The 20,671-nt window shown below is 46.1% G+C and overlaps 1 protein-coding gene across 2 annotated transcripts in view; it reads left to right on the forward strand.

Annotated features, from left to right (window-relative positions):
* The first annotated feature begins 2,635 nt into the window (after positions 1 to 2,635).
* The window catches only part of INTS14 (integrator complex subunit 14), a 42,505-nt gene continuing 24,469 nt past the window's right edge, over positions 2,636 to 20,671 (forward strand). For both annotated transcript variants that reach the window (XM_082255110.1, XM_082255111.1), the window contains exons 1-4: positions 2,636 to 2,861; positions 8,572 to 8,832; positions 13,503 to 13,610; positions 17,696 to 17,851. In XM_082255110.1, coding sequence (XP_082111236.1) covers positions 8,611 to 8,832; positions 13,503 to 13,610; positions 17,696 to 17,851 — 486 coding nt within the window. In that variant the 5' untranslated portion in view covers positions 2,636 to 2,861; positions 8,572 to 8,610. The remainder of the gene's footprint in view (positions 2,862 to 8,571; positions 8,833 to 13,502; positions 13,611 to 17,695; positions 17,852 to 20,671) is intronic.

Here is a 20,671-nt window from a genome sequence, read left to right on the forward strand (position 1 = left end):
GTGCTGGGATATTTACAGTTATGTGCTGGGGGCTAGTTGCACCCCTAGCACATGTGACTTACTGCTGTGGGGCACCGCTGGCGGTTACTGCTGTGGGGCACCGCTGGCGGTTAATGTTGTGGGGCACCGCTGGCGGTTAATGTTGTGGGGCACCGCTGGCGGTTACTGCTGTGGGGCACCGCTGGCTGGTACTCCCTTGCGGAGATCACGGAGCTGCGCAGGAGGAAGCATGCGGAGCTGATGCTTCCTGTATCTCTCCTGTCACAGGCAGAGTGCCTTTGATAACACTCCACCTGTGACAGGGCAGAGCCAGAACTGTACAGGAAGCATCGGCTCCATTCTCTCACAGCTGACAGACACTGTTCTTTCACCAGACATCCCAAGTCTTCTGCGAGGTGCGGGAGTCTCCCGCATGCCAGTGCGGCACTTGCGGGGTGTCAGGGAGCCGCAGCTCGCATGCGGGAGACTCCCGCACTTCTCAGGAGACTTAGGATATTTGGCGACAAGATACCTGCCGCAGTGTAACCCAGGCGCCAGGCCGCTAATTCTAGTCGCCAATGTCACCTGGCGCCTGGAGTTTGTCAAGCCCTGGGTAATCCTAAACTTACCTATAGGTACCGTAAATATCTCCTAAACTTGCACCGTTTAGGAGAGATTTACTTTAGATGCAGCCGGTAGTGTCATTGGCACCTATGCTCTGAAGGAACGGTCATTCCTTCAGAGCCATGCTGTAAACAGCGACGTCATTGCCGGCTCTGCCAATCAGCTGAACCTGGAAAGAAGACTAGGGGAAGATGGAAGCGCCTTCACTTCTACTGCTTCACCTCATCCAATTCTGACAATAATTTGCATTCATTGAGGAAAAATTCTAATAGGATCTGTACCAAGCAGGAAACCTCCTGTGTTCACAATGCAGCAGGGGAACTGCTTGGCACCAACCCCTAAACTAGTGGAGGTCACTGGAGGAGCCTTAACAGTGCCTATACAGTGATTTCCAGCTTCTAGAGCAGGAGTGTCAAACTCCATCTAATTGAGGGCTGCACCAGCAATAGGATTGCCCTCAAAACTGCCGGTTGTATCTGTAAGACTAAATGTCCAGAGCACACCCTACCCTTACATAAGACGTCAGGAGCCTCCCAACAATCAGAAATTAAATCCCCCACCCTCCCTTACATTACAATGCACCACCCTCACCTTGTGCTGCTGCTGGGAAGAAGCTAGAGGCAGTGCTGGAAAGCAGAAAGCACAGGGTCTGGAGGAGGGCTGGAGCTCTCCTGCAGCTGCAGGAAAGGTGCGAGGGCCACATGAAATGGCCAGAGGGCCGGATTTGGCCCACGGGCCTTGTGTTTGACACGTGTTCTAGAGGGATCCCACAGGTATGGTAATACACATACACACATTGGTCCAAGCTGGATATAAAAATTGCTATACCAGGAATTCAGCTTTAACTCTCATATAACTTTGTCAATGCGTTAACCACTTAAGCCCCGGAAGATTGTACCCCCTTCCTGACCAGGGTTTTTGTTTTTTTGTTTTTTTTTACTGCGTGACTTTTTTTTTACTGCGTGACTTTAACGGACAATTGCGCGGTCGTGTGACGCTGTACCTAAACAAATTTGACGTCCTTTTTTCCCCACAAACAGAGCTTTCTTTTGGTGGTATTTGATCACCTGTGCGATTTTTACTTTTTGCGCTATAAACAAAAAAAGAGCGTAAATTTTGCAAAAACAACAATATTTTTCAAATTTTTTATATGAAATTCCCCCCCCCAAAAAAATGTAAAAATCAAAATTTTTTAACATTTTTGACCAATTTGTTTTCTGCTACATATTCTTGGTAAAAAAAAATTGCAAAAAGCGTATTTTGATTGGTTTGCGCAAAAGTTATTGCGTTTACTAACTTAGGGAAAGATTTCTGTCATTTTTGGTGTTTTTTTTTTTTTTAACGCATAATGGCGACGATCTGCGATTTTTTTTTTTTTTTTTTTTTTTTTTTTTTTTTTTTTTTTTTTTGACACTTTTGGGGTTACCAGTGACATTACTGCAGTAATCAGTGCTATACATATGCACTGTTACTGTAAAATTACACTGGTAGTGAAGGGGTTAACTTTATTTGAGAGGGAGGGGATATGTGTGTCCCTAGGGGCGTGATTCTAACTGTGATTGGCTGTGGCTTGAAGTGTAGGAACAGTGATCAACGGTCCTACATAGTAGAACCGTATGATCACTGTTTCTACACAGGGGAGAATGACAGGCGGCTTGATTACATCAGCCACCTGCCTTTCTCCCTCTCCACCGACGATCGGCGAGTGACCGGCGGACATAGGGTCCGCCGGTCACACGCACGGACTTGCTGGGGAACGAGCCGGGGTGGGAGCTATTGGCTCCCAAGCAAGTGACAGGCTAGCTACGTATATATACGTCACTTTGCCTGGCCGGGGCTGACTGCCGACGTATATCGTCGTGCAGCGGTCGGCAACCGGTTAAAAGCTAATTCCACCCTTTGAAGCATAATGTACAAATTTACAATAATTGCTCTTGCATTTCGTCCTCAATGCCCTTGTTTCTGCAAAATGAGAACTAGAATGTCCTCCTGTGTACAGTTACCTCTCCCCTGTCTCCTTGCTTTCAGGTTCTTCCTGGAGCCACCCTCGTGTGCTGCATACTTCCTGGACTTCACTATGTGCGCAAAGAGCTGGCACAGACAAAGGTAGCCTCTCCCGAGAACTGGAGTGCCGCTGCACCCACCAGCTTTTGGACTGACCTCTAATTTCTCTGTAATCTGTGTGTGATGTAAACCGTGCATGCTCCCCGTCGGGAGGCAACACAGAGGCCGATACAGCAGTGATCATCTGTAAGAAGGTAAAAAAAAAATTTGGAGCAAAATTGGCAAAGAAAAAAAAAAAGGCAATAAAAGTGCTGCTATTTGCATGGGTCTACAACAGTTGTCTCCAAACTTTCTAAACAAAGGGCCAGTTTGCTGTCGTTAAGTCCCGGGTCACACTTGTGCGATGCGGGAACGCTGTGAATTCGCAGCCTATTCCCGCATCGCAAACGCACATCTGGCAGTTCACACTGCCATATGCGATACCCAGGGGGGTGTCAATTAAATGTTAACGACACCCCCAGTTTGATCGCATACCGCAGTGCGATCTGACAGTTCGCACAGGATCGGATCGCACAAGTGTGAACCACTGTGCGATCCGATCCTGACGCAGCTGGAAAAAAGGGTCCTGTGCGTCTTTTGTGCGGGTGCAGTGCGAATTCAGCCATACAAAGTGTATGGCTGAATTCGTATCCGCACATCCGATCGCATGTAATGAAGGAGTAGTGCGCTCCGAATTACATGCGATCGCAGCACTCGCAAGAGTGTGAACTGGCCCTCAGACTTTAGGGGGGCAGAACTCTACTCAGTGGGTGTAAACAATGTCCCATCATTGGTATAAGTGGGAGGAATAATGCCAAATTGTTGGTGTCAGTGGCAGAAATAATGCCTCGAGGGCCAGATAAAGGTAAGCAAAGGGCTGCAGTTTGGAGATCACTGATCTAGAGGGAAACAAAAAGAACAACTTCTCACCCATTTTTATTTTATGTATTTTTTTTTTTTTAAGTATTATTATAGGCAAAACTTTTTTTTTTTTTTTTGATAAAGTAAGGGAGGGTTATAAACCCCAGTCGGGTTTATTTTCGGCCATTTGTGTCCTACTGGGGAGATTTACCTGCACTTCCTGTCACATTACCAAAACAGGAAGTGAGAGGAATTCTCTCCAAAGTGAGGGAATCCCTAATAGTTACCAGAATTAGTGTCTCTAGCGGAAAATATTTCCTCTGTTCCTGTTCTGGGGACAACCCAAATTTTGGATTTTCTTTCACTTTCATTGATGATGGTAAAAAGGACAAATAGAGAGAAGGATTCTCTGTAATGGGGGACACAGACAGCAATAAAAACCTGACAGATGTTCTAATCCCTCTGCAAAACTAAAACTGCCCATGGAATCCAGCGTTGTCCTGTTGTGATCTGTTGTTTAGGTGATGCAACCGGTGTCCTGCAATGCTCCTTGGTGTTTCTCAGTCATGAGAATCTGGTTGCCTCTTCAGGTTCAGGCAGCCGGTGCCGTGCACCAGCTCCACCAATCAGCCACTTTGTGTCCCTGCTTCTGCAGCATCTTGGGATAGGTGACGAACATATCCCAGGATGCTTCAGGAGCAGGTACTCGCCATTCTTACCCTTGGGAGAATGGGGGGTGCATAAGGAAAATGTAAACAAACTGGACAAAAATGAAACCACTTTTTTTTTTTTTCCCCTGTACATAGTGGGGCAGACATTTATAAGAGTAAAGGTCCGCTTTAAATAATAATATTTTGGAGGTTTATGATGTAAATTAAATTTATACATCCTGTATATTATTATTGTATTGTTTTTTTGTATGTATTGCACTCATTGTGCACACGGCACTTATAATGTTTTCATTCTTTGGAGTCCTGATTAGAATTTAGCCTGCCTATGTTACGCCCCTTGTTACCATAAAAATACAATTTTAATAATAATGTGATACATACATAACCATGTGTATAAGTCACGGTTCACATATGTGTGATGCAAATTCAGTCATACAGATTATATAGCTGAATTTGCATTGCATTCAGATACAACTCGCACAGAATCGGATCACATGGGCGTTTACACCTATGCGATCCGATTCATGTCCGAACTGACAGTTGGCATTGCGATATGCAAACTGATCTGGGGGTGTCGTTAACTTTGTATTGACACCCCCAGCGATTTGCTTATGGCAGTGTGAACTGCCTGCCAGTTGAATGTGATGCGGGAACCTGCAGTGGATTCGCAGGGTTCCCACATCGCATTTATGGGAACCTGGCACTAAAAGCCTTCAATTGCGTCAAATTAACCGGTTGCCGACCGCCGCAGGACTATATACTGCGGCGGTCAGCCCCGGCCAGGCAGAGTGACGTATCGGTACGTCACTCGCCTGTCACTGACTTGCGAGCCTATCGCGGGCGGGCGCGCGCCCGCCACGGCTCGTTCACAGACAAGTCAGTGCGTGTGACCGGCGGACTCGATGTCCGCCAGTCACACTGCGATCGCTCCTGTGAAGGGAGAAAGACAGAGCGGCTTGTGTAAACAAGCTGCCTGTCAGTTCTCCCTGTGTAAAAGTGAAGATCTGACCGTTCTACTATGTAGAACGGTTGATCTTTGCTTTTACACCAATAGGAATGTCCCTGCACAGTTAGAATCACGCCCCTAGGACACACTTAACCCCTCCCTGTCCAATAAAGTTAACCCCTTCCCTGCCAGTGTCATTTTTGCAGTAACAGTGCATATGTATAGCACTGATTACTGCAGTAATGTCACTGGTACCCCCAAAAGTGTCAAAAATGTCAGTCAAGGGTCCGATCTGTCCGCCGCAATGTCGCAGTACCGCAAAAAAAATCGCAGATCGCCGCCATTACGCGTTAAAAAAAAAAACACCAAAAATGACAAAAATCTTTCCCTTTGTTAGTAAACGCGATAACTTTTGCGCAAACCAATCAAAATACGCTTTTTGCGATTTTTTTTTTTTTTTTTTTTATATTTTTTTTTTTTTTTTTTTCTTACCAAACATAGGTAGCATAAAACAAATTGGCCGAAAAATGTTAAAAAATTTTGATTTTTACTTTTTTTTTGGGGAATTTCATATAAAAAAATTTGAAAAATATTGTTATTTTTGCAAAATTTACGCTCTTTTTTTGTTTATAGCGCGTGATCAAAAAATCGCACAGGTGATCAAATACCACCAAAAGAAAGCTCTGTTTGTGGGAAAAAAAGGACGTCAAATTCGTTTAGGTACAGCGTCGCACGACCGCGCAATTGTCCGTTAAAATCACGCAGTAAAAAATCGCAAAAAAACCCCTGGTCCTTTTAGCAGCCAAATCCTCCGGGGCTTAAGTGGTTAAAACAGAACAGTTGTTTTGGAAAGATGTGAAGTGTATCTTTTTGTGTCTGTTCCCTACTGCAATAGTTATCATTTGGAACCACTAATCAATATGAGGATAGAAGTTGCCTATCTATAAAATGTCCAGAACCATGACTACTATAACCACTTGCCGACCCGTCACAGTACATATACTGTGGCGGGGCGGCATGTACAGGCATAATCGCATGCATTGTGTGCCTGCTCCAGGTTTAGGAGCGCGCCTCCACCCACCCCTGTGATTGTGGATCCCATTACTTGGGGCCCGGGGATCATGTGATCACTATGCGATCACCATGTCAACAAAGCTGTTATGAATTAATTTATTCAGAATTGCTGTATCTTCTATGCTGTGATTGGCCCACATCTTTTACTTGGTACCTGGGCCAATCACAGCACCCTGTACCATCTCTGATTAGCTTTCGCCAATCACAGATCACGAATGATCACAGCTGTCATGAATGTAACCCATCCATGACAGTTTAAATCAAACAACTGTAATGCTGGCTCCGGTTAGACAAGCTTTGGCTATTTGGTATTTGAAGATCATTGATACAGCAAAGTTTTCGTCGCCTGATCCTCAGTGTCTGATTTCCATTTCTGCTGAATGTCAGTGAGTTGGATTAACAGACACTGGCTGGGAGGGTCACTGGCTGACACTGAGGTCGCTAGTGACACTAAGGCCCCTTTCACACTTGTGCGACTTCAGACGCATGATTTTACCGCGATTTTGATGCGACTTATTGCCGCGATTTTGATGCGAGTTTTACTGGGCTTATAATGTCTTTTCCTCAAAACGCATCAAATTCATGCCAAAAAAGTAGTGCAGGGACTACTTTGAAGTCGTTGCGACGTCAAGTCGCACAGATATGAATGGGGCTGATTGGAAATAATGGAGAACGACTTGTCATGCGATTTTTGCAGTCCCAAATCGCATGACAAGTCGCACAAGTGTGAAAGGGGCCTAATACAGTGATCAGTGATAATACTGTACTAATGACACAGGCTGGGAAGGGGTTAACAGTGTGCTTACCAAGTGTAGTGTGTGCTGCTTTTACTTACTGATCTGGCTGTTTTTTCTCCCTGCTTTTCAAGGAAACTAAACAGCCAGATCGCTGGTTTCTGTACAGAGTTGTGTGTGTTTGTAACACAGCTGATTGGACACAGCTGATCAGCAGGTTTCAGCCAAAATCATTGGTTGAAATTTGCTGCCAAACTTGTGCTGTGTCCAATCACAGCACAGGCCAGCAGGGCGGCGTTCGCGTATGCACGCCGCTAAACCAGGAAGTACACCAACTGCTGTGAGCGGGTCGGCAAGCAGTTAAAGGCATTGTACACTTGGTATTAGTGTAGCTCTATCCCCTGTGTTGTTTGTTTCTCTTGCCTTGTTATAATAGGCTCTAATGTTGTGGCAGCAGTTTGTAGTGTCATAGCTGATCTATCGAATTCCCCTATGTCCATGTATTCATTCAAATCGAAAAACAAACACAAGGGCGCTCCGGCCTAGTGCATTATCCTCCATAAAGGTTTTATTTGATAAAAGGTATAAAAATACTCACAAACAAGTTCTTGGTACAAGCATATCAAATAGATTTATTGCCATCAGCATCGGAACCAAAGGGTGTATTGTCCGCTGGAGCTTGAAGGCTTACGCATTTCGAGGCTTAGCCTCTTCCTCAGAGCCTGAGCCTCCTCCTTTGTGGAGGATAATGCACTAGGTCGGTGCGCCCTTGTGTTTGTTTTTTTCGATTTTAGTGGTCTCAGACTACCCTGGTCTTGTAAAGGACTGCAAGGCTGAAGTATCCAAGAGAAGCCAAGTATAAGGTTTTCGTTAGCCACAGGGGTGTGGCTGGATGTGGTTAGAAGATTACCTCTCAGAGCGCAGGAGATAGGTGCTTTGCACCAAGTATTTGGTTTGTCCATGTATTCATTCACCAAGCTTCTCCCTAATTGCTAAAGGGACAAGACCACTTCTTCTTCTTCTGGGTCCGGGTCACACAATGTCCAATCAATGGATTACCATTTCCTCTGTGTTGCGTCACAAATGTGGGAGTTCAAATGATATTAAATGCTGCATGGTGAACATTTTGTAAATTGCTCTGCCTGATTAGATCTGACACAGACACAATTGCTGTTCAGCTCTCACCTGCAGAGCCAGGGATTGTGAGGTATGTAGTTTCTTCACAGAAAGTTTCAGTTCTCACACTACAGACAGAGGTCATGCATTAACCCAGGGGTCCTCAAACTACGGCCCTCCAGCTGTTGTGGAACTACACATCCCATGAGGCATTGTAAAACTCTGACATTCTCGGACATGTCTAGGCATGATGGGAATTGTAGTTCCTGAACAACTGGAGGGCCATAGTTTGAAGACCCCTGCATTAACCCGTGCAGTGCCATGCCACATGCCTTACTTCTGACAGCGGAATGTGACCATTTAATCTACTACAGGCTGTGCATACAGGGAAACAAATGACACCAGGAAACTACATGATCAATGCACATCTTATGCAGGTGAAAAACACAAGGTCCAGGTAGGCTTCTATTGCCTTAAATTGTCAATTGTTGAATGTAACTAAACATTATCTTATGTGTTGCAGGTTTTCTTATTAGACTGTCAGGAAGTCTCTTGAGGCACCATGCCCACAGTGGTGGTGATGGACGTGTCTCTCTCCATGACCAGGCCCGTGCCAGTGGAGGGGACGGAAGAGTTCCAGCGCAAGCACCTGGCGGCACATGGACTCACCATGCTCTTTGAACACATGGCCACCAACTACAAGCTGGAATTCACAGCCTTGGTTGTCTTCTCATCATTGTGGGAATTGATGGTTCCTTTCACCAGGGATTACAACACACTGCAGGTACACCAGGCAGGGAGCAGAGATGCAGCGATGCGTATCAGAGAATCAATGTGTGACATAAGGAAAACCCAAAAGGGCTGTCCAAACAAATGTTTTCATCTTAAAGTGATACTAAAGTCCTGTGTTTTTTTTTTTTTTTTTTGTTTTTCCCCATTAAAAATAACAAACCTGCTTCCTGTAATGGTTTTGCACAGCGTAGCCCCGATCCTGTTCTTCTCGTGTCCCTCGCCGGTGCTCTCGACTCCTCCCTCATGTTGAGTGCCCCCACAGCAAGCAGCTTGCTATGGGGGCACCAGAGCCAAGCCGCAGCTCCCTGTATTCATTCAGACACAAGCCGCGGTTTGGTCCTGCCCCCCCTCTCTCTTCATTGGCTAACTGACTTTGACAGCAGCGGGAGCCAGTGGGGCCGCTGCTGTGTCTCAGCTAATCCGGAAGGAGAGTCCCGGGCGGCCGAGGCACATCGCTGGATTGAGATGGGACTCAGGTAAGTATGAGAGGGGCTGCTGCACACATACATACTCAATATACTAGGGGGAGTAGAACTGGGGGAATCCATAGTGGAGAAGGATCTGGGTGTTCTGGTAAATTATAAGCTTAATAATAGCATACAATGCTAAGCTGCTGTTTCCAAAGCAAGCAAAGTCCTTTCTTGTATTAAGAGAGGCATGGACACCAGAGAGAGAGATATCATTTTGCCCCTGTACAAATCATTAGTAAGACCTCATCTGGAATATGCAGTTCCGTTTTGGGCACCGGTTCTTAAAAAGGATATCGGGGAACTGGAGAAAGTGCAGAGAAGGGCAACCAAACTGATAAGAGGCATGGAGCTCAGCTATGAAAAAAGATTAGAGGAACTGAATTTATTCTCTCTTGAGAAGAGGAGATTAAGGGGGGGTATGATCACCATGTATAATACATAAGGGGTCCATATAGTGAACTTGGTGCTGAGTTGTTCACTTTAAGGTCAACACAGAGGACAAGGGGGCACTCTTTATGTCTAGAGGAAAAGATATTTCGTCTCCAAATACGGAAAGGTTTCTTCACCATAAGAGCTGTGAAAATGTGGAATAGACTCCCTCCAGAGGTGGTTCTAGCCAGCTCAGTAGATTGCTTTAAAAAAGTCCTGGATTCTTTCCTGGGTGTACATAATATAACTGGGTACTAATATTTATAGTTAAAGTTGATCCAGGGAATATCAGATTGCCTCTTGGGGGATCAGGAAGGAATTTTATTTCCCATGCTGTAGCAAATTGGATCATACTTTGCTGGGGTTTATTTTCGCCTTCCTCTGGATCAACAGCGGGTATAGGATTATATGGTTGGGTTTTCAATACTGTTTTGGTCGAACAGGATAGACTTGTGTCTTTTTTCAACCTGACTAACTATGTAACTATGTAACACAGAAGGATTTTCATCCAAATGTATAGAATGCATTAACCTCCCTGGCAGGATTCCCGAGTGTGGCTCGGGGTTAATTTTCAATACCAAAAGCGGTAACCCCGAGCCACAATCAGGATTACCCCAGAATTGCACTCTCATTCCCTGCAATCCCCCGCCGTCCTCCCACTGTCCTCACACTCTCTCCCTGCTCTGTGCTAGGCCGATGCCGGCACTTGCCTTCCGGTTCTCTTCCCTGTGAGCGTTGCGACGCAGGGGGTGGAACCGGCAGCAAATTCAAAAATGTAAATACTGTAAATGAGATGATAGAAAGCTGTGATCCTAATGGGTTACACTGTATCATCCCATTTCACCACAGGATTTCACCTGGTGACTTTTCCAGTGCCCTGCCTGTGCTTTTCCAGTGCTTTGTGCCTGGAAAATAGAGAACGACCATGGCGTCCAAAAAGCGTTCTTTTTTGCGCAAAGGCGCTTTTAGACAAACTGGAAAACAGCGACAGCGAAACCGAGTTACTTGAAGAACTGAGCGAAAGCGATTCGTGGGAAAATTCGTCATCGGGTACGGAAAGTGAGGACAGCGACAATTCTGATGTCTCTTTCTGGCACATCGCTTGTGGAATTTGGGAAGTATATCAAATGATTCTTCAGAATTTCCAACGGAGCGATGTGCCAGAAAGAGACATCAGAATCGTCGCTGTCGTCAATTTCCGTACCTGATGATGAATTTTCCCACGAATCACTATCGCTCAGTTCTTCAAGTAACTCCGTTTCGCTGTCACTGTTTTCCAGTTCGTCTAAAAGCGCTTTTGTGCAAAAAGAACGCTTTTTGGACGCCATGGTCGTTCTCTATTTTCCAGACACTAAGCACTGGAAAAGCACAGGCAGGGCACTGGAAAAGTCACCCGGTGAGATCCTGTGGTGAAATGGGATGATACAATGTAATCCGTTAGGATCACAGCTTTCTATCATCTCATTTGGTGTATTTAAATTTTTTAAATTGCCGCCAGTTCCACCCCCCCCCCGCGTCGCAACGCTCACAGGGAAGGGAACTGGAAGACAGGTGCCGGCATCGGCCGAGCACACGGCTGAGGAGGACGGGGGGGAGGACAGCGGGCGATCGCAGCGCAAGGTGAGTTTTAAAATATAAAAACAAAAGATTTCTATGCAAAACAATGTACTGCTTCTAGCACAGAAATCCTAACATAAGGGAGGTTAAGATAAAAAAAACCTTCTGCCTTTAGAACCACTTTAAAGCAGTAGTAAACTCTGCGTTCTGACTTTCCTCCATTACAATCTCTTATAAACAATGTACATGGCGCTGTGCTAACAATCTTCCCAACATTTGCCGTTTGTGTAGAAATCCAACGTTGTTCGCTTGAATGACGTCACCGGTGAATGCGCACATCTGCTGCGATTTCACGGCCGTGCCGTCGATCCATCCAGGAAGATGCTGTGCCTGTGTCATCCACTCTCAGCGCTATTGCAATCCCGCAAGAGTACCACCCATTTCACACATTTATTTATTTAATTTATTTCAGGTACTTGTATATCGCTGTCAATTTACGCAGCGCTTTACACATACATTGTACATTCACATCAGTCCCTGCCCTCAAGGAGCTCACAACCTAAGGTCCCTAACTCACATTCATACATGCATAGTAGGGCCAATTTTTTTTATACAGGGTCCAATTAACCTACCAGCATGTCCTGAAAGACCACATGACTTGCTACATTACAAGGGGGGCCCCAGTGTTCTCCTCCCCCAGTGCTCTATGCTCCCTTCCATGCTCTCCACCAACACTGCTCTTGCTAGGTTACAAGGGGGGCCCCTGTGCTCTCCTCCCCCAGTGCTCTATGCTCCCTTCCATGCTCTCCACCAACACTGCTCTTGCTAGGTTACAAGGGGGGCCCCTGTGCTCTCCTCCCCCAGTGCTCTATGCTCCCTTCCATGCTCTCCACCAACACTGCTCTTGCTATGTTACAGGGGCCCCAGTGCACTCTGCGCCCTCCTCTCTCCACCACCGCTGCTCTTTCCCAGCTGGCCTAAACAATCTATTATTTATTGATACGGCTGCTGTCATCATTGTATAAACTGTATGTAGCTTCAGCTACATACAGTATACAGCGCTGTGTTCTGGCAGAGGTACAGGGACTTCCGTTTTGCTGCCAGAAGAAAATTAAGTCGGACTGAGTGCTGCTCAGCCATTCACAGGAAGCCTTGTATGTTTATTTTTTTTTTAAGGAATACAGGGCTTCCTCTGATTGAGGTATAGAGGCGGGTGGATGTTGTCCCAATCTCCCGCTTTGATTTTGTTTCAGCAGCAGACAGGAAGTCCTCGTACTGCTGCCAGAACACAGCGCTGTATAAACTAATGTAGCACCAGCGTCGCATCAACTAGTAAAGGAAATGAATGTGTTTTGGGTCAGCTTGTCATCCCACTGCTCTCCTCTCTCTCTCCACCCTCCCTCCCTGCCTTTCAGCTCCTCTGTGTGTGATCCGATAAACATATCCACCCCTCCCCTCCCCGCCCCTCCTCTCCTGCCAGCTATTAGTAGCTGGCAGTAAAGTTAAAAGATTACTGCCAGCCCTTCTGTTCTTCCAAGCTATATTACCCTGTGTACATGTCTTGTAAAAAATTGTGCCTGTAAATACCTTATTTCAGATAATTTGTGGCTGGTCATGTGACCACTCTCCTTCACTGATCTAAGGGCTACAGCGGGAGGGGCTGAGCAGACAGCACAGCAGTCACGTGACCTCCCTGGCTGACATCAGAGGTGGGATTTTGGCCCTTCCCGCTGTAGCCCTTAGATCAGGGGAGGAGAGCCGCCAGAGGTCACGTGACCGGCCAGAAATTAACTGAAATAAGGTATTTACAGGCACAATTTTATACAAACGTGTACACGGTAGTATAGCTTAGTAGAAGAGAGAGGGGGTGGCGGTAATCTTTATTTGACTTTACTTTTTTTTTTTTTTTAAGCATTAAATCAATGGGTTTAGTTCTGCTTTATAATTTACTGCTGCTCAGGGGCTCTGGGCTCCAGCAAAATGAGAGCTCCAGCAAGCAGAAACAGGAACAATGCTGGAGGCAACCTATAGCACACACTAATTTTTAGTAGCATATAATTACTAATGTGGAAATTTTATTTTTTTATCAAGGTGAAAGCATACCTAGAGTTTGGCTTTACTTCTTTTATGTTCGTTCTAAAAAAAAAAAAAAAAAATTTTGACTGCAGCTAAGCTTAAAAATGTTTTTTTTTCTGTTCTCTCCCAGGAAGCACTGAGTAATATGGATGATTATGACAAGACCTGCTTAGAGTCTGCTCTTCAAGGAGTGTCCAATGTTGTCCAACAGGAATGGGGGGCAACTGTTCCCTGCCAGGTAAATGTTAACTTCCACCATGACCTGATAATCTTAGGTTCATTTCTAAGTGGTTTTCTTTTAAAAAGATCATATCTACATAGCAAATCTAATGAATAAAACCTTGAGAATTTATTAAATGCTCTATCCTCTTTGGCCCCTTTCACATGGGTGTTCTCTTTGTCTGTTTTTCATCAGTCTGACGGATGAAAAATGGAAAGCAATGCATTCCTTTGGGCTATCTCAGGGGTCTCTATACTTTCTGAATAAAGGTCCAGGTCACTGTCCTTCAGACTTTGAGGGGGTGGGACTGTGGCCAGTATGAGTAAAAAAATGCCCTAGTGTCAATGGGAGTGAAGCATGCCCCATCATTAGTATCACTGGGAGGAATAGTGCCCCAACATTGGTGTCAGTGGGAGGAATAGTGCCCCATCATTAGTATCACTGGGAGGAATAGTGCCCCATCATTGGTATCAGTGGGAGGAATAGTGCCCCAACATTGGTGTCAGTGGGAGGAATAGTGCCCCAACATTGGTGTCAGTGGGAGGAATAGTGCCCCAACATTGGTGTCAGTGGGAGGAATAGTGCCCCAACATTGGTGTCAGTGGGAGGAATAGTGCCCCTTCATTGGTGTCAGTGGGAGGAATAGTGCCCCTTCATTGGTGTCAGTGGGAGGAATAGTGCCCCATCATTGGTGTCAGTGGGAGGAATAGTGCCCCATCATTGGTATCAGTGGGAGGAATAGTGCCCCATCATTGGTGTCAGTGGGAGGAATAGTGCCCCATCATTGGTGTCAGTGGGAGGAATAGTGCCCCTTCATTGGTGTCAGTGGGAGGAATAGTGCCCCATCATTGGTGTCAGTGGGAGGAATAGTGCCCCGTCATTCGTATCAATGGGAGGAATAGTGCCCCGTCATTAGTATCAATGGGAGGAATAGTGCCCCGTCATTAGTATCAATGGGAGGAATAGTGTCCCATCATTGGTGTCAGTGGGAGGAATAGTGTCCCATCATTGGTGTCAGTGGGAGGAATAGTGCCCCGTCATTGGTGTCAGTGGAAGGAATAGTGCTCCGTCATTAGTATCAGTGGGAGGAATAGTGCCCCATCATTGGTGTCAGTGGGAGGAATAGTGCCCCATCATTGGTGTCAGTGGGAGGAAATAGTGCCCCATCATTGGTATCAGTGGGAGGAATAGTGCCCCATCATTAGTATCAATGGGAGGAATAGTGCTCCGTCATTAGTATCAGTGGGAGGAATAGTGCTCCGTCATTAGTATCAGTGGGAGGAATAGTGCTCCGTCATTAGTATCAGTGGGAGGAATAGTGCCCCATCATTGGTATCAGTGGGAGGAATAGTGCCCCATCATTAGTATCAGTGGGAGGAATAGTGCCCCATCATTGGTGTTAGTGGGAGCATTAGTGTCCCCCCCCCCCCCCCCCCCTCGTTGGTGCCAGTGGGAGAAGTAGGGCCCCATTATTGTTGCAGAAGAAATAGTGCCTTGTATCAGTGGGAGGAATAGTGTCCCAAGGGCCTGATAAAGGCAAGCAAAGGGCTACAGTTTGGAGACCACTGGGCAAACAGATGTAAAACCTCAGTTTTTTGCCCACTTCCCTTACGGTCTGTTTTTTAAACCGAACAAGTCTGCATTTTTGTTCTATTTAAAAAAATCGAAGCGGACGTAAAAGGGATGTAAATGGAACAGAACTAAACAGAAGATGGCTAAACTTATGTAAATGGACTCCATTTTTTATTAGCAAAAACATAACTGATTGGGGTGACGCCTGTGTGAAAGGGGCCTCTGTCTACTGCACTCATCTGTGCTGTGAATTTAGAATGCGGGGAGAAGAGACTTGACTACAGCGAGTTTCCCTCAGCCTCTTACTTGGAACAGTGGCTGGTGGGATGCAGTGTTAATTTTGAGGTCAAATTTCGATATATATATATATATATATATATATAATAATTATTATTATTATTTTTTTTTTTTTTTACTAAAATGCCTTTTTTAGTTTGAGTTGTAGTTTTGTTGGCTAAAATCTAATGGGTTTAGTTTAAATTGTAATACATTGCTCTAGAATTTCCAAACTCCTTGTATACCCCTGGAGTGAAAATCTAATAACTTGGTATATTATTTATAGTATTTAAGGTGTTACTAAACCCAGGAGCCTGCAGTCACTATATCTGGTCTCCCACAGTACACAGAACATGGAAATGCAATTATTTTAGTAAATATAAACTGCTAAATACCTTTTCTCATCAGCAGTATATAGCAGTCTTGTGATTTCTATCATTATCTGGTTAAAGCTTGTAGGAGGCGTTTTCATTCTTCTGTCCTATGAGGCTTTATGACCCCTGACCCTCTTTCTGGACAGTGCTGATTGATCCCGTGTTGATCACATACACCCTCCCCAAAGAAAAAAAAAAAAAAAAAAAACTCTCTAGCAATATTCTCCAAACTGAGCATGTGCAGAGCGGCCCCCAAGGCTCTGTTCTATCAGCAGGTGGATTAGGGACAGTAAAAGGGAGGATCAGAAAAGAAAGGATCAAATAGCCTTTTTACACAATGCAGAGGATTAACCCCTTGGGTTCCACAGTGAGTAGAACACGCATGCTTTCCTGCATATATACACGGATTTTACTGTTTAGGGTTTAGTAACACTTTAACCACCTCCTTCCCAATCCTATTCTGACACTTTGCTCCTACATGTAAAAATATACTTTTATTTTTTTTTGTTTGCTATTAAATTACTTAGAACCCCCAAACATTATATATATATATTTTTTAGCAAGGACCCTATAGAATGAAATGGTGGGTGTTGCAGTTTTTTATGTCACATGGTATTTGTTTTCAAATGCAATTTTTTTGGGGGTAAAAAAAACCCTTTCATGAAAAAAACCAAAACGTATATGTTCTCATTTGCGCATAAGCATGGTGGGACAGGGGGCGCTTGAAATTTTTTTTTTTTTTTTTGTTTTGCTACAACTTAATTGCGATCACAAGGAATAAACAACATCCCTTGTGACAGCATGTGCCGTGACAGGTCCTCTTTATAAAGACATTTGGGGTCTATTAGACCGCAAATCTCTCCTCTGGCCCCCATGCAGCTGATCGGACCATGATCCGTCCAATCCAATGCTTCTCTGGCCGCTGGTGGGAAGGTAAACAAAGGGGTGGAACGGGAAGTGACAAATCTCTCCTGGTTTCCAGGGTTACAGAGAGGAACTGACGTTGTTCCCTTCTCTCTATCTCTCTCTCTGTACAGGGCAACCATCGCTGCCAGCCACATCGCTCCCAGGCACCGCTATGTGACCGCAAAACCCGGGAGAGGCAGTGGCGGGAGGGAGGGTGGGACCCCTTTCTGCCACCCGCAGAAATGATCAAGTGGTTATTTAGCTACTCGGCTCATTTCTGCCAAAAAGGGAATCGCTGGCTGTAAAAAAGATACCGGGACGATGCCTGTAGGTGCCGGCATCATCCCGGTATTTCAACGGAACCCCAACGTATGGGTGCGTCCATTTGGGAGAAGAGGTTAAAGTTTGAACCTGCACTACAGACACAGATTTTGTTCACTCTAGTGCGATTTATCATGCAATTTGACAGGTCTAAATCGCATGACAAGTCGCACCCAATTACTGGCAACGGAATCGTTCAAATTGCTGCGGCTAATGTCACAGCGACTGAAAAAGGTTTCTGCACTACTTTTTTTTTTTTTGGTTTCATTGCAACTTGCAAAGACTTGTGTTTAACAAAGTCACAAGCCGCAGTGATTGGAGGTGCAAATCACACTGATGTACGGCTTTGAAATCATCCTGAAGTAAGCGTGATTTTAAAGCTGCACCGATGTGAACCGGGGCTTAGCCGTTGTGATATATTGTAGTGTAATAACTGCAGACTAATCCTCAGTACAAAGATATGAACTAGACACACAGAAAAGAAAGCCTTATTACTTGAAATGCATTTTTATGCAGTAGAATTCTTGTGAATTGATGTGTTTTGTTGTAAAGCTACAGACAAGTTTGAATATTTATCTGTCGTTTTTTTTTTTGTTCTATTATGAATGCAGTGTCAATGGCTTTATATGGTAAAAAACATCTTTCTTTGGTTAGGTTGTCCTGGTTACGGATGGATGCTTGGGCATTGGAAAAGGATCTCTGCAACATTCTCTATCAACCCTGAACCAGCGCAGTGAAAGTAACCGCTTTCCTCTTCCATTTCCTTTCCCTTCCAAACTTTACATCATGTGCATGGCAAACCTAGAGGAGGTGAGCTCAGGATGGAGAACGCATAACACTGATTGCCGTTATGCTTTGTATACTTTACTTTGATTAAAGCTTTTAAATATATTCAGTAGAATTTTTGATGACTATTGACGGACACAGCTCATGATCTTCTTAACCATTGGGTTATACTGCCCCCCTACAGGAGTAGGACACTTGGCAGAAAAAGTCTGGCTACACCTATGGGCAGTCAAAGGGGGGTATACTTTTTCTCTCTGCTATAGGTACTCAGTTTTTTTTCTGTCTAGTCAGGAGTAAGGACCTAGTTCCTTGCTGGGATCTCTGGTCCTGGCAATTTTTTTCTTTTTAGACAGAATATTTTTTCTCCTGTTTTTTCCTGTGAGATCTACAATCAACTGCTGGACTGGGCGACGGGCTGGATAACCTAGATCCAGTGGTCACCGCAGTCTGGCCAGCGAGCGCGCTCAGACTTCATCTCTGTGCTAGGTCGGCTGCATCATAGCCTCACCGGACGGGGGCTGGCCTTTGAGTTAAACGCCTTACGAGGTCGCATATGACCAGGCCTCGGCCCGAGTCGCAGAGTTCCTCCTGGCCAACAGCCCCCCCCCATTTCGATGGACAGGAGGTTCTGTCCGGAGCAGTGCCTGCCTGGTTCCTGGTATGGTAAGTGACTGTCATTCCCCCCCCCCCCCCCCCCCCAGAGGGTTTTAGGGTGGACGTGGGCCCCTCCATGGGACGGTCTGACCCCCTGGGTTCCCCTTCTTGGTCCCTGGGAGCCTCATGGTGTTGCGTGGGGCCACCATTTTGTTGTAGCCTGTGTGCTCAATGCACGGCGGCCATGTTTGTGTAGTTCAGCAGCCATTTTGCGGTGGTTTATCATTGAAAATAGCGTCAGCCATGACAGTGGAGCTCTGTGGGCGGCGATCTTTAGCGGTGGGAGCCCCTCCTCATCCCCTGGTGCTGACTCCTGGATCTTTTTACTTCCTTATCACCGCACATGGATTGCAGATTATCCTGGTGGCTGCAGGTGCCTTTTTCTGCTGGGTGGTGAGTCTGGGGTCCTCTCCCTGTCTGCTGAGGATTGATTAGGTGCTCTGGTGCTGCCAGAGTGTTGGGGGTGTCCCTTTAGCAGTGTTTTTTACACCTTTTCTTGTGGGGTCCCCCATTGACTCATGGAGTCTTTGGAGCACATTTCCCCACCTGATCCCCTTTCAGAGGCTGCAGTACCCTCCGGGTCCCAACCATCCATTGATGCACTGGCAGCGGTCCTGGAGTCCTTTGTCCTGGGTGGAGGTGGTTTTTGGGCGATGGGCTAGCAAAAAGCACCCCCTGCCTTACTCTGCCTTATTGGTCTCCTCAGATCCTGAATCTGATTTGGCCTCCACGGATGTGAGACACGCTGCTGGGTCTGCGACCACGCGCCTGAGTTCTCAGATAGCGAGGATGATTCCTCCACTTGAGCAACCGCGTACAAAAAGGAGCGGGTGGATGCATTGGTTGTATCTTTGCATGAGACATTAAAAATGGAGGATGCAGCTGAAGCTGCAACAGGGGCTTTATATCCCTTTGGCATTCACACCCCATCCGGAGCGGTAAAGGTGTTTCCTTTCCCTGCCTATTTTGACAGACTTGTCGCTAAAGAGTGGCCACAACCAAAGCTTCCCCTTGGGGTCCCCAAGCGATTTACTTTGGCATTACCCCTATGAGGAGCCCCTTACTAAGAAGTGGACTGTTCCACTGTTGGTGAACCCTCCGGTTTCCAGTTAGAACAAGGCAACCACGATTCTAGTTGAAGAGTCCCGGCCTTTAAGGACCCAGCTGACAGAAAGGCGGAGGCTGTGGCCCGCAATATGTACACCCTGGCTGGTTCAGCACTGAGGCCGGTATTTACTATTGCACTGGTGTCGCAAAAGGTGGTTCTTCACCCCTGTCCGTCATCCCTTCCAAAAGTTGTCTTTGTTTTTTATTTGAATGAAGACATTGTGTTGCCTTCCCTGTGTCCCAGGCCAAAACAACCCGAAGAAAATTGCTTTGCAAGCTTTGGCTGCTGTCTGGGCGATTAGGGTGTACCTGGCAGCTACAGAGTCTTTCAGGAAGTCAGACTCTTTGTGCTCACGGATGGGCCTCGTAAAGGGTTGTCCGCTTCCTCTGCAACCATTTCCAGATGTATCAGACAGACAGTGATTCAGGCCTATTCCATCAAGGGTCAGGTTCAAGGGCAGACTGTCAACTTTCAGCCCAGGGGGCAAGTACAAACCAAAGGCCCAGGGTGAAGCGACTCGACCCTGATCCCATTCTCCCTCTTCCTGCCCTCCTCCTGAGCCTCATTCCAGGTTGAAGCTCTACTCCACATACTCTCTACTCACCGGCTGAATCCTGGTTCCCACCCTGGCCAGCAGGAGGGCAGTTGGGGGTAGCTGGAACAGCTTGGTTGGGGCAGGCCAGGGGTAGGAGAGTCTCCAGTGGGGCATTAAACCGGTCTCTGCTCAGACACAGTCTACACCATCCATGCTGGGGGGGGCAGGCCTACCCTCTGTCCTTGTCTTCAACCCACACTCAGTAGATCAGCAGCGGGGACTTTTTACTTCCCTTTCCCAGGAATCCTTTAGGCATGTTTATAGCAGAAATGGTGCAGCCTTTTTACAAGGCATCAGAGCGGCCCAGGGGGCAATTGCCCCCGTGCCCCCTGGCCCAGTCCTCCCCTGGTCAGGTTCCTCCTTTCCCTGTTAAGGTGCACTTTCCTCGGGCGCTTAGTGCCTCCTGGGCTTTCCGTCATCAGGCGTCAGTGACTTTCACTTGACTTTGTGACACTTTCACAAAGTTTTATAAAATGGATGTGTTGGC

Source organism: Pelophylax lessonae (genome assembly GCF_965119305.1).
Source record: "Pelophylax lessonae genome assembly, chromosome: 4".
In the NCBI taxonomy this organism is placed as follows: domain Eukaryota; kingdom Metazoa; phylum Chordata; class Amphibia; order Anura; family Ranidae; genus Pelophylax; species Pelophylax lessonae.